Genomic DNA, 16,258 nt, shown 5'->3' with positions numbered 1-16,258 from the left:
CTGCACCTGAACTGTCTCAGTTGCTGATGAACGGTCACTTTATACAGCTTTCCCAAATGTGTGGCCGCTTCCCTTGCCCACCCTACCACCCCCCCCCCCCCACCCTGAATGCTTGTGCACTATATTCAATGGCAGGGCTGCCCTTGCCCAGCCCACCCCGCCCACCACCAGCCGCCTCATGGCAGGGCTGCACTTGCCCCCCTCACCCTCAAAAGTCACCAACCAGGCAAGGCGGCATTAACCCTGACCCACCCGGCGCCATGAAGCCTGCAAAGCAACAGGTGACCCTGTGGAGCACTGCAGAACGTTGCTGTGCACTCACCTCCAATTGACCCAAAGTGCAGGCCACCAAGTGCACGTCCCCTATGTGCTGTTGTGAAACACGTCGGTGTGCTTTTCCGCCGATGTGGACGGACAATCCAGCAGGGGTGCAAGAGCCTGGCGGGAAGGCCTGATGATGATGATACAATGATGTATTACAATGAAGTTCCCGACGACCGATGGCAGGAAACTGGCCCACCATCGGAGGGCTGAGTGGACAATCACGACCTGCCTTCCTGCTGTCATGAAACCAATAGTGCCATATTGTCCGTTCACACCACCTATCATGCCTGCTGCCAGCGGGCATGGAAAATTCAACCTATAGTTTGAACTTAGTTTATTTCAATTGCTATCACTTCAATCGTTAACAAGAGCACAGCAGACAGGAGAGGGGGAAAAAAGTTAATCAATTCTTGAATTTTATCCAAACTACAGCTGTCAACTGCAGCTAATTAATGCAGTGTTAAATTATGCAAGCAATACGTTATGATGTTCTAACAAGTGCCTGTTTAATCTTGAGTATCAATGATTAATTATTTACAATCCTCACTGCTCATCTATGCTAATTTCACAAATAGTCCTGCGGCATATTATTGGCCTCAATATCTTAACAGTCCAAGAACAGAGTAGAAATCATTTGATTTGCACACATTGGTAGAAATTGATCTATCCCAATTATCCCATCTATTGTTTGCGTGCCTCCTTGACTTAGCCATCTTCCCAAACGATCTGTAATTCAGTCAGCCGAGAGACTCCGTTGTTCTATCAGTACACAAAAGCAAATGAGATTCTGAGGATTCTGCTCATCTTACCAGCCTATCAGAACTTCAGTCACAGTAGTAATCCTACTTAACCAACTAGATAAAGTTTGGTCATTCTGCTAAATCAACAGGTTCACCTTCCTAAATTCAGAAAATTAGTTCAGATTCGGTTATTCCAATGGAGTTAATGTCCTGCTTAAGTGGCTTCTACTGTACCAATAAGTCAAAAACTGGGAAATTTTGAAGGAGGTTAAGTAAATGCTTCAATTTAGATAAGTGAAGAATTGTAATAATTTGTGTTTTTTTTTTAAAACGGAGGATATAGTAAATAGCCTTAAACTTTGGTGATAATTTTGTCTATGAGCATCAATATGCAATAAAAAGTATACCAAGACTAGACAGCCAAGTTATATTAGAACTTCATCCTGCACGACTAGACTAACCACGCTTTCTGTAAATTCAAAAAAGGGACAATTCAGATTTTTCTAAGGATCCATGAACTCACTGAGGAGCACAGGCACAAGCCGTTTTTCGGCTACTTCATACGCACACAATTGTTCTAATTTTCCACATCACTGTCCTGCCATTTTTTTCCCCACTTTGATTTTCTGCTTTCCAATTACTTTGAATGATACAGCATAGGAACAGAACTTCAGCGAATACTTCTGTGTTGATGTTTATGCTCCACAGGAGCTTCTTCCCACCTTTCTTTATCTCATCCTAACGACATATCTTTTGATAGGAGCTTGTTCTGATCTTGTTCAGTGGGTAGGTAGATTGTAGTCACAGGACGATACTAGAAGCCTATGCATGAGCACAGTATTACTTAGTTGTTTATTATGGTATATTGTTGCACAGAGTATCTAGCAGTATCTACAACTAGTGACAAGAATTAAGTATTACAATGCTGAATCTTATGACTGTAGAAAATAACCATAAAAGATCTGGTTCATGGAGAAATGTGTGTTTACTGTAGAAAGCTCAGCTGATAGCAAGCTTCTAATTCACTGATGTTTGATTGTTAATTGGATCTAGCTCCATCAATGCATAAATACACCCTACACTCACTCAGCCAAGTATTGAAAGTGCACTGCACGTGTGGGCAAGATATCTAATGAGTCAGCACCTCTTAAAGGGCTATTCTGTTTAACAGAAAGCATCGGAAGGCCTAGCAGGTTTTGGTATTCTGGCTGACTTGAAACAAGATTGAAAAACAGAACTGTTCCCTTTGAGGGCGGTAGTCTCAAGATGTTGGTCAGTGAGTCGCAACAAAGAGTTGTTTTCTTTGGAGCAGTGTGGCAGAAGTGGAGCATCATGGGCAATGTATGAAATGCTTGGATAGGGGACAGACTGAACTAATGAAATCAATCATGTTCATAGATCATGTGAGCAAATTCAAAAAGTTTACATAACTCAGGAGATTGCCCTGACAAGAGTGGTCCAATTTATCTACCTCATTATGTAACTTCAGAAGTATACTTCAACTTTCGGCAACTTCACTAAGGCAGAGTGTAAAGCACTCTGGCAACCTTTCAGCTCTCTTGCATAGTTTGCCTTTCAGCAGTTTGGCTATACAAGTAGCTAGAACTTAAATATGGTTTTAATGCCACACAAAAATCTTTGGAGTCAGAACCACTGGGATCATTGTGAGCAAAGCCTACTTCCACATTGCATATTCAAGAGATCACTCAAGAGATCACACAAGGTGGCACATCAACCGGTCTGTACTGGACTATGCTCTCCAAAATTTAATTCCAACATATGGATATTTTATACTTGATTACTGCAAAAGGATGCACACAAATGGATGTGGGCAGAGGGAGCATTCAAAACTACCAGCCCAAGGTCAACTTCCAAATTCTGGGTCCACAGGGAATGTGGGAGGTATGATCAAAAGACTGTCACCATCAGGACTACTACCATCTCTGCATTTTATTCTCTCTGATATAATGACACAAAGCATACACTGCAATACAGCAGCTTGACTCACAATATCTTACCATGTAATCTCTGTTGTGAGGGGTTGCTGCATAAATGTTTTTTTTCTAGATTTGGTTTTGTAGCTTTTTCTTTAAATCAGGTTACAATGCTCAATTAGTTTGAAAGAAATAAGTATTTTGAGAGAATCTGCTTAGAACTTTCAAGAGTTAAGTCAGGCTAGCTCAACTTCTGCAGTAGAGAGAGATGCAAGAAAAAAAATTGGTGTATGCGTTAATTCAAAAGAATAGTAATTTAATTGAAGTTGCTATATTTTGCTTTTCTTCTAATGAGCCAATGTAACATCAACTGTAAATGTTATATTACTTGCTTGTTCATAGTTTTTCAATAAATTTGTTTGATACACAAGGTCTGATGTTACTCACAGAAGACAGGAAAACAATCATGTGAATGCACAAATAATTCCAGTAATAAAAATAATCAAAGATATTTTATTTGTTATCCTGAGCACATTACAAAGGTTTGCCTGGATTTCAAGGCTAATGAGAGTACTTCTCAAGTCATAGCCAGAAAGTATTTTGGAGTCATTTGAAATATCTGATGTGGACTGTGGAAAAGTGCTGTAGTCTTCCGAATTCAAAACTCAAAATTGCTCTGGCACATGCTGTCCATATTCTCAAGCAGTGTTTGATTTGAATAATGGATTCAAAATTAATTGGCTGTCCTACACACATTGAACAAATCTATTTGTATACATGGACCGAAGCAAAATACTGCAAATGGAGAAGCCTGAAATATTTGTACAGTATGAGTTTGATTGAATATACATTGGCTCCCCTCCTCAAGCCCCCACTTTAAACTATCCTTCCAACTTTGTATCTGTCAAAGCTGGAACTACTTATTTCTTTCAAACTAACTAAGCGTTGTAACCAGATTTAAAGAAAAAGCTACCAAACCAAATCTAGAAAAAAAAACATTTATGCATGTAAAGCTCATACTGAAAAGTAATCAGTCTCTATGCTGGGCAAGAAACAAGTCCTTCAAGCATACTCATGGGGAAACTGGCCACTATGGATTATCCAGCATTTTCAATGCACCCAGGGTGTCTGTTTTAATATCTACGAGAAGACCACTGATGCCATTGCTCATGGGTAACATCAGAACATAATGGCTTTTTTCATATCAATGTTTATTCCAATTCAAATATATCTTGGCCTCATCACACTGGTTCAATTCACGGTTGTGCTTCTGATATTGTTTTATTTTCACACCAATCATTCTGTGGTTTATGAATAAGATGGCCAATTAGGGGAATTTTTGAGCTGTGGACTCATTCCCACTAGGAACACGATTGAGACTATGCAAACTCAATATGTGAAACAATCTTACACCCTGCAGACGTCTATCCTATTAAGCTCAGTTAGAGACTTGAATACAGGTCCCAAAGGTGAAAGACCAGCACCTAATCCACTACACCACCCAATTATCCAAAAATCAATGCTGGCTCATGGTTTCACTGTCATTGTTTGCACTCAATCATAACAAAATAAAAAATTGAATGATGTATTATAAGGTGTATGTTTCTATTTACTTTGTACTTACTATGTTTCTCTTTCATGCATCACTAAAATCCAATTTTTGAACTAAGTCTCAATGATCAGAGTAAATATTAAATAATTATTTTCTGTCAAAGGATACGAAAAATAGTAACACTTGGTGATGCTTAATGGCTCCCAATAATCCAATCAAAGCAATGAAGAAAAGAAAGATTCCCACTCCAATTACTCCTGCGACAACAGAGAAGCTGGTAACGAGTCCAAAGGTTTTGCCCCATGCTGCAATTCCAATCAGCAACAGGCTCACCAGCTGTGAAAAGAAAAGCATAAATTTAGAATTAGGAACCTACCTTAAGCTGATGAAGTTATTTGCATAATCATAAACTTAGAGTAAAGAGGAGCTCTTTCAGCCCATGTTGGATCTTTGCTAGAATAATCCAAAATGAATTTCATTTTCCTGCATGTACTTTAGGTCCAAATGTTTCTCCAATTTTCCCCTTAAAGGTTGCAACAGTCTCTGCCTCAACCACTTCCTGTGGCAAAGCATTCTGCGCTCTAAGAACCCTCCAAATAAATTTGTTCTATTCTTTCTCCTTCCTCTCAGCAATAATTTTAGTTTGATGATCCCTTGTCCCACTAGAGAGAAAACATTCTTTCCCTATTCACCATCAAAACTCCTCAGAATTTCTAAAACTCTGCATTAAATCGGAGCTTAATCTGCCCCAATGGAAACAGTTCCGGTATCTCAAGTCTCACTTCCCGACTAGTTTCCCTACCTCTACATCCTCTTAGAACATCTATGCTGTACCACCTCTATGATTTTATTATTTTTTGCACAATGCAGTGCCATGCACCGTGCTCTGTAACCTAACCAATGTTTTGTACATAATCACTATTACTTCCTTTACTCTTACTCTTTACATGCATAAACAAAATGCTACTAGCCTTTTCAGTGGCTTTACACTTTCACTTTCAGGGAATTATGTATTTGAGCCCTTCAGTCTGTTCATCCAAACCCTTCGGTACTTTTTCCATTTAAATGTATACTGCTCCTTGCAGCATTTCCACCCCCCGCCCCCTCCATAACACATTACCTACTACTTTTCAAGATATTCCACTAACCTATGTGTATCAAACTTTCTACTTTTGTGGCATCCACAATTTAAGATTGTGTCCCATTATCTATATACATCAGCAGCAAAACTGGGCCCAGCTAACAGCTCATCCAAACAACATAACTTATCCTAACTCTGTTTCCTTCCTGGCAACCAACTTTCTATCTGACTATCTTTCAAACTTTCCATCAGACTACATTTTCTCTTACACCACACTCTTGATTTTTCTAACAAGCTTCAAGACATCTTATTGAACAGTTTCAGATGATTACATACATATGTTTGTACTGCATTCTCTTTATGTATCCATTTATTATTTCTTCAAAATTTGTCAAATACAACTTGCCTTTAACAAATTTGTGCTGATTGTCCTTGATTAATTCAACTATTTCTAAATGCTTACAGTTGTCCTCAAAATTATGGATTTGAGGGAAAAAAAACAGTTCTTTTAAAGCTGTACAGAATTCAGGGTGAACTCAATTTCAAGGCCAATGTTCAAACCCATGGTACAACTAATTCTTTTTCGTTTAGCACACACTTCACATGCAACTAATTTTAAATATGCGTGCACAGTTATGCCTTAAATAATATATTTTAACTGATATATAGACTTGCTTGCTACCAACTGATCTAGAAATTTGAATAACGGATAACAACTGGCCTCAGGTCAGTATCGCTGCTGCTAATGGAATAATGAGCTGCAGAGAAATGTCTCAAAAGTCTCCAAGGATAAATTATTGACGAAACATTTTATTTATAAATAACAGAGAATAAAGCTTAAAATCAGAACAGAATCTCTCAGTGGAAGCTTTTACAGAAAAATTTCCATTCCCATTGATGCAGAAATGCATTACTCAAAGCATTACTAACACTATTTACAGCAGTCCTGCTTTGACATTATAAAGAGGTCATTGTTATCATGTTTGCCATGGGAGATGGAGTACAAAAGGTACCAAGCAACACCATGTTATAATTTATCTGCAAACTGGAGGGCTCAAATAACAATGTACTGCCTAGTACGATATAGCAACTTGCCAAGAATTATAATGCATAATTACTATTTTGTGTGGTTTTGGCAAAATTCATTATTCTTTGTTTATTTAGGGAAAACAGTCAACAAATTAAATGCAATAGTATATTTCTAGAATTTCATCATGGCCAAAATGTTAAATGTTGCCTTCTGAAATGAACAATGAGTCAATATTCAATGCAAGAAAAATATTGCACTAAGCAATTATCTCAAAAAAATTATGGATTAAAGGATAGGTCAACGGTTCTCCACAAACAGATGAAGGGAGGGGTGAGAAATCATAGGTGAAACATTTAGGCTCCTTTTGCTCATTATTAGTGGCCAACTAAAAACAGCACTGGCAAAGCTCTGGAAACAGGCTGCCTTGCCCAGCCTCTCACTTCAACATGTAACTGCAAATGGATGGAGGAAAATAAGTTTGGAATGGAAAATCATTTTAAATATCAAATGAGCTTTCAACAAGAATCTGTTAATCTGTCAACTGAGAAGGAGAACTTTACATTTAGTGCAATGGTTTTGTTCAGTATATTGGTAGGAACTTATAACCAACAGCAACATTTAATGTTTATGTAGGGTGAGGATAATTTTTTTTATACTTCGGGGAATATTATGTTATTCTGTAAAGAAGGCTGGGTGGCTGTGTGCATGTGTGAGAGATTTAATTCAGCTGGGCAGAGTTTGATAGGAGTCAGGTTGTCTGAGGGGTTTGAAACGTAAAAAGGGATAGAAGTGTTAAGTTTGAGGTACAAGTAAATAAGTTAGATCTAACATTTGCATTTTTAGATAAGTTGAGAGTTTGTTTGAATATCAAAGGGGAGTCAGGGGTAAAAGGAAACATGTTTGCATCTTGCAGGAGTTCCAAATGCAAACAGTAGTGGGGATATTATACTTTATTGACCCAAAGGCAAAGACACGATGGAAACATGAAAGATCTTATATGTAGAAAGGTTGGAGTTTCAAAGTGGTGCGAGAACAATGGAACTGAGATGAAAGGAAAAACAGTAATTTAGAGTAGCTATTGAGCTGGAGCAATGGAGATAGATGGAGACAGCTGGAGCTGTTTGAGCAGTTGAGCTATAGCTGAAGCTCTGGGCTGGGCGAGGATACAGTTTGAATGCTTCAAACTTAACACTTCTATCCCTTTTTACGTTTCAAACCCCTCAGACAACCTGAGAGATAGGATTAACTGTCATGTGGAAAGGCATGGACTACTCAGGGATGGTCAGCATGGATTTGTTAAAGGAAGATCTTGCCTCACAAATTTGATTGAATTCTTTGAGGAAGTGACAAGAAGGGTTGATGAAGGTAGTGCAGTGGATGTTGTGTACATGGATTTTAGCAAGGCATTTGACAAGGTCCCACATGGCAGATTGGTCAGGAAAGTAAAAGACCATGGGATTCAGAGTAACATGGCAAACTGGATAAAAGGTTGGCTTTGTAACAGGAAACAAAGGGTAATGGTCGATGGATGCCCTTGCGAATGGTAAGTTGTCTCATGTGGTGTTCCACAGGGCTCGGTGTTGGGACCCTTGCTGTTTGTGTTATATATTAACGAATTGGACGTGAACGTGGGGGGCACGGTTGGGAAATTTGCAGATGAAACCAAGATTGGCTGAGTAGTGGATAGTGTAGTGGATCGCCATAATCTCCAAAATGATATAGATGGGTTGGTGGAGTGGGCAGTAAAGTGACAGATGGATTTTAACATAGAGAAGTGTGAGGTCATACATTTAGGGAGGTCAAACAGTTACAGGGATTACAAAATAAATGGTAATATACTAAGAGGGGTAGATGAAGTGAGAGATCTTGGCATACAAGTACACAGGTCCCTGAAGGCAGCAGTTCAAGTAGACAAGGTTGTAAAGAAGGCATATGGAATGCTCTCCTTCATTGGCAGAGGTATAGAATATAAAAGTAAGGATATAATGTTAGAATTGTATAAAACACTGGTGAGGCCACAACTGGAGTATTGTGTGCAGTTCTGGTCAACACATTATAGAAAGGACGTAATAGCTCTGGAGAGTGCAGAGGAGGTTTACAAGAATGTTGCCAGGGTTAGAAAAGTGTAGCTACGAGAAGAGATTGGATAGGTTGGGGTTATTTTCCTTAGAACAAAGAAGGCTGAGAGGTGACTTGATTGAGGTGTACAAAATTATGAGGGGAATAGGTAGAGTGGACAGGATAAAATTGTTTCCCTTGGTGAAGAATTCTAGAACCAGGGAACATAAATTCAAGATAAGTGGCAGAAGGTTTAGGGGGGACATGAGGAGGAACATTTGTTACGCAGAGGGTAGTGGGTGTCTGGAATTCGCTGCCCAAGTTGGTGGTAGAGGCGGAAACTTTAAACTCTTTTAAAAAGTACCTGGATCTGCACCTAAAGTGCTATAAGCTGCAGGGCTATGGGCCGGGTGCAGGAAGGTGGGATTAGAAAGGCCACCTGGGTGTCCTCGGGCTGGCATGGACAAGATGGGCCAAATGGCCTCCTTCTGTGCTGTAACTTTTCTATGGTTCTATGGATCACCCATCTCGTCAAGCTAGAAAAAGTCTTGGGCCACAGCAAGCAATTTTATACTGAAGTAAATTCCACCGCAGAGTGGAAGACCATAAATGTCATGTGGTACACCTTTATTGAAGCTACAGCAGTTTGCCTTGTGGCAATATTACTGGATAAAATTGTAGACATCTATAAGGGAGTGTTGCCTGGAGTGGGTTTGACTGAGTAGAGCTGTTGGGGGAATGTTTTGTAAGACTAACCTTAATTGTGTAACTGTAATCTTGTGTGCTTACGTTTTCTTTTATTTTTGTTAATAAAACTTTTACTTTTAATTTTTAAAATCCTAAAAGTGTTACTGGATCTCTTTACTGCTGAGGTTGGTATATTGTCTTCTCGTTTTCAGAATACAAAAAAAAAGTATGGTCCATAAGCCAAGTTTCCCTCTGAAATTTGGCTTGTGCAGCAATTAACACCGGCTGCAGTCATAACATAGGGCAACATTTGAAGGTACTTCAACACAGAGCGCTGCAGAGACACCAAGCAAAGATTGATGGTTGAGGGGGGGATCAAAGGGAGGAGGTGCAAGTATGGTTGAAGAGGTATGCTTCGAGGACGCTTGATGACTGTGCAAGATGCAACAGCGGAGGGAATTAAGGAGAATTCAACAGTGCACAATGATGATGAAAAAACGCGCGAGACTGCGGGACAGAGCACGGCAAAATGCGCAAGACTGTGTGAGAGAGCAGCTAAAACCACAGGACCTTGGGACAGAGAGGGGACTAACCATTGCCAGGAACTGGTCAGAATGAAAAATCGAGGAGTGACATCACAGGGAAGCAGATAAATAGATAAAATGCACCAACCAATCATCTATCTTTCTAAACTAGGGAATTTAAAATTGGGATAAGTAGAACATTAATTGAAATAACAAGAACAAGCAAGGCTAGAGGCTTTAAAACATAATTAAGAAATTAATTAATTGTTTAACTAAAACAAGTAAAAATGGTAGGACAGGTGATGTGTTGCAATATGTGGGAGCTGCTGGATGCCAGTGTCAAACACACCTGCAGTAAGTGTCTGTGGCTCAAGAAACTTCAGCTCAGAGTTAATGAGCTGGAGTCTGAGCTTTGGATGAACAGTTACTTGGACACGTTGTTACAGAAGGCAGTCACACCCCTTAGGCTAGGGTCTTCTGATTTGGGCTGGGGTCTGGCACAGGAGGTTGAGACTGCAAGTGAGGCAGGTATGGGGATCGAGAAGGTAGGAGAGAAGTGGAGGAGCCTCAGCCCTTGCAATTGTTCAACAGGTTTGAGGTTCTTGTAGCTTGTATGGACGAGAGCAGGGGCTGCAGGATGGATGAGCAAACTGACCAGGACACCATGATACACGATGCAATTCAAGCAGCTGGAGTAAACAGGAATGCAGTGGTAGTAGGGGACAGTATAGTCAGGGAGATAGACAATTCTCTGCAGGAGAGAGCAAGACTCCAGAAGGTTGCATTAGCTGCCGAGTGGTAGGGCTTGGGACATCTATTCTGGGCTGATGAGGAACTTGCAGTGGGAAGGGGAGGATCTAATTGCCCTGGTCCACGTAGGTACCAATGACAAACACGATTAGGAAAAAGGTTCTGCTTAGGGAGTATGAGCAGCTAGAGGCTGAATTAAAAAGCAGAACCTCTGTTATTAACACCTACTTGAGACCAATGCTTTTTTCTTTACCACTACTATTACCACTCTCTGTCTTTTGTTCTATGACATCTTTGGTATTTAATCTTCCTGCCCTCTAACCTATCCCTGACCTTCCCTTTTACTCCATCTGACCCGACCCTCACCCAGCTTTTCAACAGCACAAAAACCCATCACATTTCTACCTCTCTTCAGTTCCGAAGAAGTGATATTGGACTCAAATTGTAAACTCTGTTTCTCTCTCCACAGATGCCGCCAGACCTACTGAGTTTTTCCAGCATTTTCTGTTTTTATTTTAAAGGTAATAATCCCTGGAAACGAGCAAATTGGAATAGGGTAAATAAGATCAGAGAGTGGAATGTGTGGCTCAAAAAAATAGTACGGGAGAAATGGGTTTCAATTCATGGGGCAGCGGCACCAGTACTGGGGAAAGTGGGATCTGTACTGTCGGGACAGTCTTCAGCTGAACCATACTGGGACCACTGATTTGGTGATTCATATAACTAAGACAGGAGAGGGGGTTTTTAACTAAATAGTGGAGTTAAGAGATCAAGTGAGGAAAGATGTGGTAAATTACAGGGAAAAGACAAAGCGGCAGGAAGGGAAAGAGCATACAAACTTAAGAGAGTGAGCCAGTAGATAAGGCCAGAGGTTGTAAAAATAGTAAAAAGACAGAACTAAACACTCTATAATGGAATGCACATAGTATTTGTAACAAAATAGATGAATTGTCAGCTTAAATAGAAATAAATGTGTATATCTGATAACCATTACAGAGATATAGCTACAAGATGACAATGGCTGGGACCTGAATATTCAAGGGTACATGTCATTGCGGAAGGAAAGGAAGCTAGGAAAAGATGACAGGGTAGCTCTGTTAATGAAGGATGACATTAATACAAAACAAGAGATGGACTTAGTTCTAAAAATCAATATGTAGAATCAGCTTGGGTAGAGGTGAGGAATAGCAAAGGTAAGTCACTTGCGGGAATAGTTTATAGGCCCCCTAATAACAACTATACTGGGGTATACAGGGACAAATAATGGGGGCTTGTGAGAAAGGTATGGTGATAATCTTTAGATTTGAATCTACATATAAATTGAACAAATAAGATTAGCAAAGATAGCCTGAATGATGACTTCATAGTGTGCTTTTGGGGCAGTTTCTTAGAGTAGCACAATCTGGAGCCAACAAGAGAGCAGGTTATTCTAGGCCTGGCAATGTGCAATGAGACAGAATTAGGTGGCAATGATCATAAAATGATTGAATTTCACCTTCAGTTTGAGGGAGAGAAGAGTGGATCTAAGACTGGTGTTTTAAACTTAAATAAACACAATTATAAGGGCATGAAGAGACAGTTGGCTAAAGTGAATTGGGAAATTAGGTCAACAAGTAGATCAGTAGAGGTGCAGCAGATGTTTAAGGAGATATTTCAAAATACTCAGCAAAGATACGTCCCAGTGAGAAAGAAAGACTAAGAGAAGGATGCTTCATTCGTGGCTAACTAGGGAAGTTAAAGGTAGTATCAAATTGAAAACAAAAAGTGAAAATTCTGTGAAGATAGGTGGCAGGTCAGAAGGTTGGACAGAATATAAAAACCAGCAAAGAATGACTAAAAAAAAGGAGGGATAAATTGAGTATGAGAGAAAGCTAGCCAGAAATATAAAAACAGATGGTAAGATGTTGTACATGTATTTTGAAAGAAAAAGAGTAACTAAAGTGTGCGTTGGTCCTCTAGAGAACGTGGAACTAATAATGGGAAATAAGGAAATGGCAAATACAATGAACATGTTTTATGTCTGGCTTCACTGCAGTAGGCACAAATAACATATCAGAAATAATTGTAAATCAACAGGTGGACAGATTATAAAACAATTACAATCACTAAGGAAAGGGTATTGAGAAAATTATTGAACTAAAGGCTGACAAGTCCTCAGGTCCTGATGGACTTCATCCTAGGGTTTTAAAAGAAGTGGCTGCTGAGATAGCAGATTCATTGATTTTACTTTTCCAAAGTTCCAAGGTTTTGTAAAAGTCCCATCAGATTGGGAAATAGTGAATATAACTACTCTATTTAAGAAAGGGGAAAAACAGGAAACTACAGACAAGTTAGTCTAACATCTGTCTAAAATGCTAAAATCTATTATTAAAGGGGTTATATCAGGGCACTTAGAAAATCTTAATGTAATCAGGCAGAATCAACATTTTTGTGATAGGGAAATCATGTTTGACTAACTTATTAGAGTTTTTTGAGGAAGTAACAAGCAAGGTGAATAAAGAGGAACCTGTAGATGTGGTCCACTTGGATTTCCAAAAGGCATTTGACAAGGTGACACATCAAAGATTACTACACAAAATAAGAGCTCACAGTATCAGGAGTAACATATTAGCATGGATAGAGGATTGGTTAGCTTACAGGAAACAGAATAATGAAAATTGGGTCTTTTTCAGGTTGGTAGGATGTAACCAGTGGAGTACCACAGGGATCACAGCTGGCGCCTCAACTATTTATAATCTATGTCAATGACTTGGATGAAGGGACCAGATGTATGGTTGCAAAATTTGCTGACAACACAAAGATAGGTAGGAGAGTAAGTTGAGAAGAGGACATAAGGAGTCTGCAAAGAGATACAGATAGGTTAAATGAGTGCACAAAAAATGTAACAGGTGGAGTGTAATGTGGGAAAATGTGAACTTCTGCACTTTGGCAGGCAGAATAGAAAAGCAGCATATTATTTAAATGGAGAGAGACTGCAGAACTCTTGGTAGAGGGGGATCTGGGTGTTCTGGTACATGAATCACAAAAAGTTAGTATGCAAGTGATTAGGTAGGCTAAGGTAATGTTGTCATTAATTGCAAGAAGAATAGAATACAAAAGTAGGGATGTGTTGCTATAGGTGTACAGGGTGTTGGTGAGACTTCATGTGGAGTAGTTACACAGTTTTGGGCTCCTTATTTAAGAAAGGATATAATTACATTAGAAGCATTTAGTAGAAGGTTCACTCAACTGATTCCTGGGATGAAGGAGTTGTTGTATGAGGAAAGATTGGACAGGTTAGGCCTGTATTTACTGGAGTTTAGAAGAATGAGAAGCATCTTAGGGATAGGGAGTGTTGCAAAGTAGAGCTTATGCATAGAATAATTATATAAGATCTTGAGAGGACTTGACAGGGTCCATGCTTAAAGGATGCTTTCCCTTTTGGGACAGACTAGAACTAGGGTGGAGGTATTCTGGTGCAGTGAGTAACATCCCTGCCTCTGAGCCAGAAGTTCTGGGTTCAAGTTCCACTTATATGTCACCACATTATAGGAACGATGTGATTGCACTGGAGGGCGTGCAGAGGAGATTCACCAGGATGTTGCCTGGGATGAAACATTCAAGTTATGAAGAGAGATTGGATAGACTTGGGTTGTTTTCATTGGAGCAGAGAAGACTGAGGGGCGACCTGATCGAGGTATACAAGATTATGAGGGGCATGGACAGGGTGGATAGGGAGCAGCTGTTCCCCTTAGCTGAAGGGTCAGTCACGAGGGGACATAAGTTCAAGGTGAGGGGCAGGAGGTTTAAGGGCGAATGTGAGGAAAAACTTTTTTACCCAGGGGGTGGTGACGGCCTGGAATGCACTGCCTGGGAGGGTGGTGGAGGCGGGTTGCCTCACATCCTTTAAAAAGTACCTGTATGAGCATTTGGCACATCATAACATTCAAGGCTGTGGGCCAAGTGCTGGTAAATGGGATTAGGTAGGTAGGTCAGGTGTTTCTCACGTGTCGGTGCAGACTCAATGGGCCGAAGGGCCTCTTCTGCATTGTGTGATTCTGTGACTTGATGGCCAAGGAAGGTGCATTCATAACATGGCCAAACAGGTTAAGAATCAATTTGTGCATCCTTTCAACATACGACAATGGCAGATGGTAAGTGTGGGAGAGATTCCTGGTCAACCATGTGATGGAAAAAAATTGGAGCCTCTACCCATCACTATCCATAGCTCTTGGCTACAACATGTAAAACTGTACGTTACCAATTCAGACTCCATGGACGGCCAGTTGGCTGGATGGCCATCGTGGGTCAGATTGGTGCCAAAAGCGTAGGATCTGATACCTGTTCTGGCTGGCGTGAATTCAGGACCTGCCTCCTTGACCTAGTCATGTGGAAGTCTTGGCGCTGTGGGTTGGATGTGCCTTCAGGTAACCAACTCAAGAAAGATAAAAACTAGGGGACACAGTTTAAAAATAAGGGGTTTCCCATTTAAGGAGATGAGATTTTTTTTCTGTCAGATGGTCGTTAGTCTATGGAATTCTTTCCCCATAGAGCAGTGGAGGAAGGGTCATTGAACATTTAAGGCTGAGTTAGACTAACTTCCTTGTTAGTCAAGAATTTAAGGGTACAGGGAGTAGACAGGAAAGTCAAGGCCACAATCAGATCAACCATGATCTTATCAAATGGTGGAGCAGTTGCAAGGGGCCAAATGGCCTACTCGTTCTCCAAATTCGTACCTATGCAAGGTTTTGCTACCTATGAAAGAGTGAAAGGAAGGTTGAAAACTAGAATTTGAAGAGCACAGACTATAAAGGTGAGACTTAGGGATAGGGAATGTTGCAAAGTAGAGCTTATGCATAGAATAATTATAGACAAATTTGCTTGCCCTGTTTTACAGAATGAATTTGCATTTTGGCATGAAAACCAACACAAACATAATGCACAAGATTAATGGGGAAAGCGCTTAATTCTAAAAAATGAATATAATCCTCTCCACAAAGAGAACAGCTGGAACACATACAATTCATTCATCTTGCATAAATAATTATAAATTTCATGTGAAAGGATTCACCTTTATGGATCCTATATCCCATCTACATCAATGAAGTGAAACAAGCAGAACAAGGTTACTATGCAATGATCCAGGTCCATGAAGAGAAATCATGGGCTCTGGTGCTCCTCTTCTTTCCAGGCCCCTTACCCCCATATCCTCCCCCACCACCCCCACTTAACCGTCCCTCTCATTCATGCATGATATTTTGTCCCCTTTTAAAATTCACCAACAATCACAGAAAGGTTCTAGTAAAACGATAATGCCCATTGTTGGCATCTAGTTACAAATATCATCCTATATATGTGCAACGTGGGTCATTAAAATTAAGAGCAGCAATGATATAATGCAGTACAATTTGTGTGCACCCTATATGTGATCCCACTGTATCTATTAAACAAACCAAGAGTCCAAATTTTACTTTAACAGCATCAAACAATATTGTTAATTTGACGGGAAAATATCCCATCAGTTATTTATTTATAACACTGTGCAGACAATAGCACTGATTTCGTTGACTGCCTCAGCCCTCATTAACATGTGCTGCAC

General features: G+C 40.0%; 1 protein-coding gene across 1 annotated transcript in view; it reads right to left on the bottom strand.

Annotated features, from left to right (window-relative positions):
- Positions 1-16,258, bottom strand: part of tspan13a (tetraspanin 13a) — a 73,751-nt gene that overhangs the window by 36,215 nt on the left and 21,278 nt on the right. The window contains exon 2 of the mRNA XM_078538838.1: positions 4,719-4,886. Coding sequence (XP_078394964.1) covers positions 4,719-4,886 — 168 coding nt within the window. The remainder of the gene's footprint in view (positions 1-4,718; positions 4,887-16,258) is intronic.

Source organism: Cetorhinus maximus, chromosome 3, assembly GCF_964194155.1.
Source record: "Cetorhinus maximus chromosome 3, sCetMax3.hap1.1, whole genome shotgun sequence".
Lineage (NCBI taxonomy): Eukaryota > Metazoa > Chordata > Chondrichthyes > Lamniformes > Cetorhinidae > Cetorhinus > Cetorhinus maximus.
The sequence above is the reverse complement of the archived record's forward strand: the minus strand, read 5'-3'. Positions and strand labels throughout refer to the sequence as shown.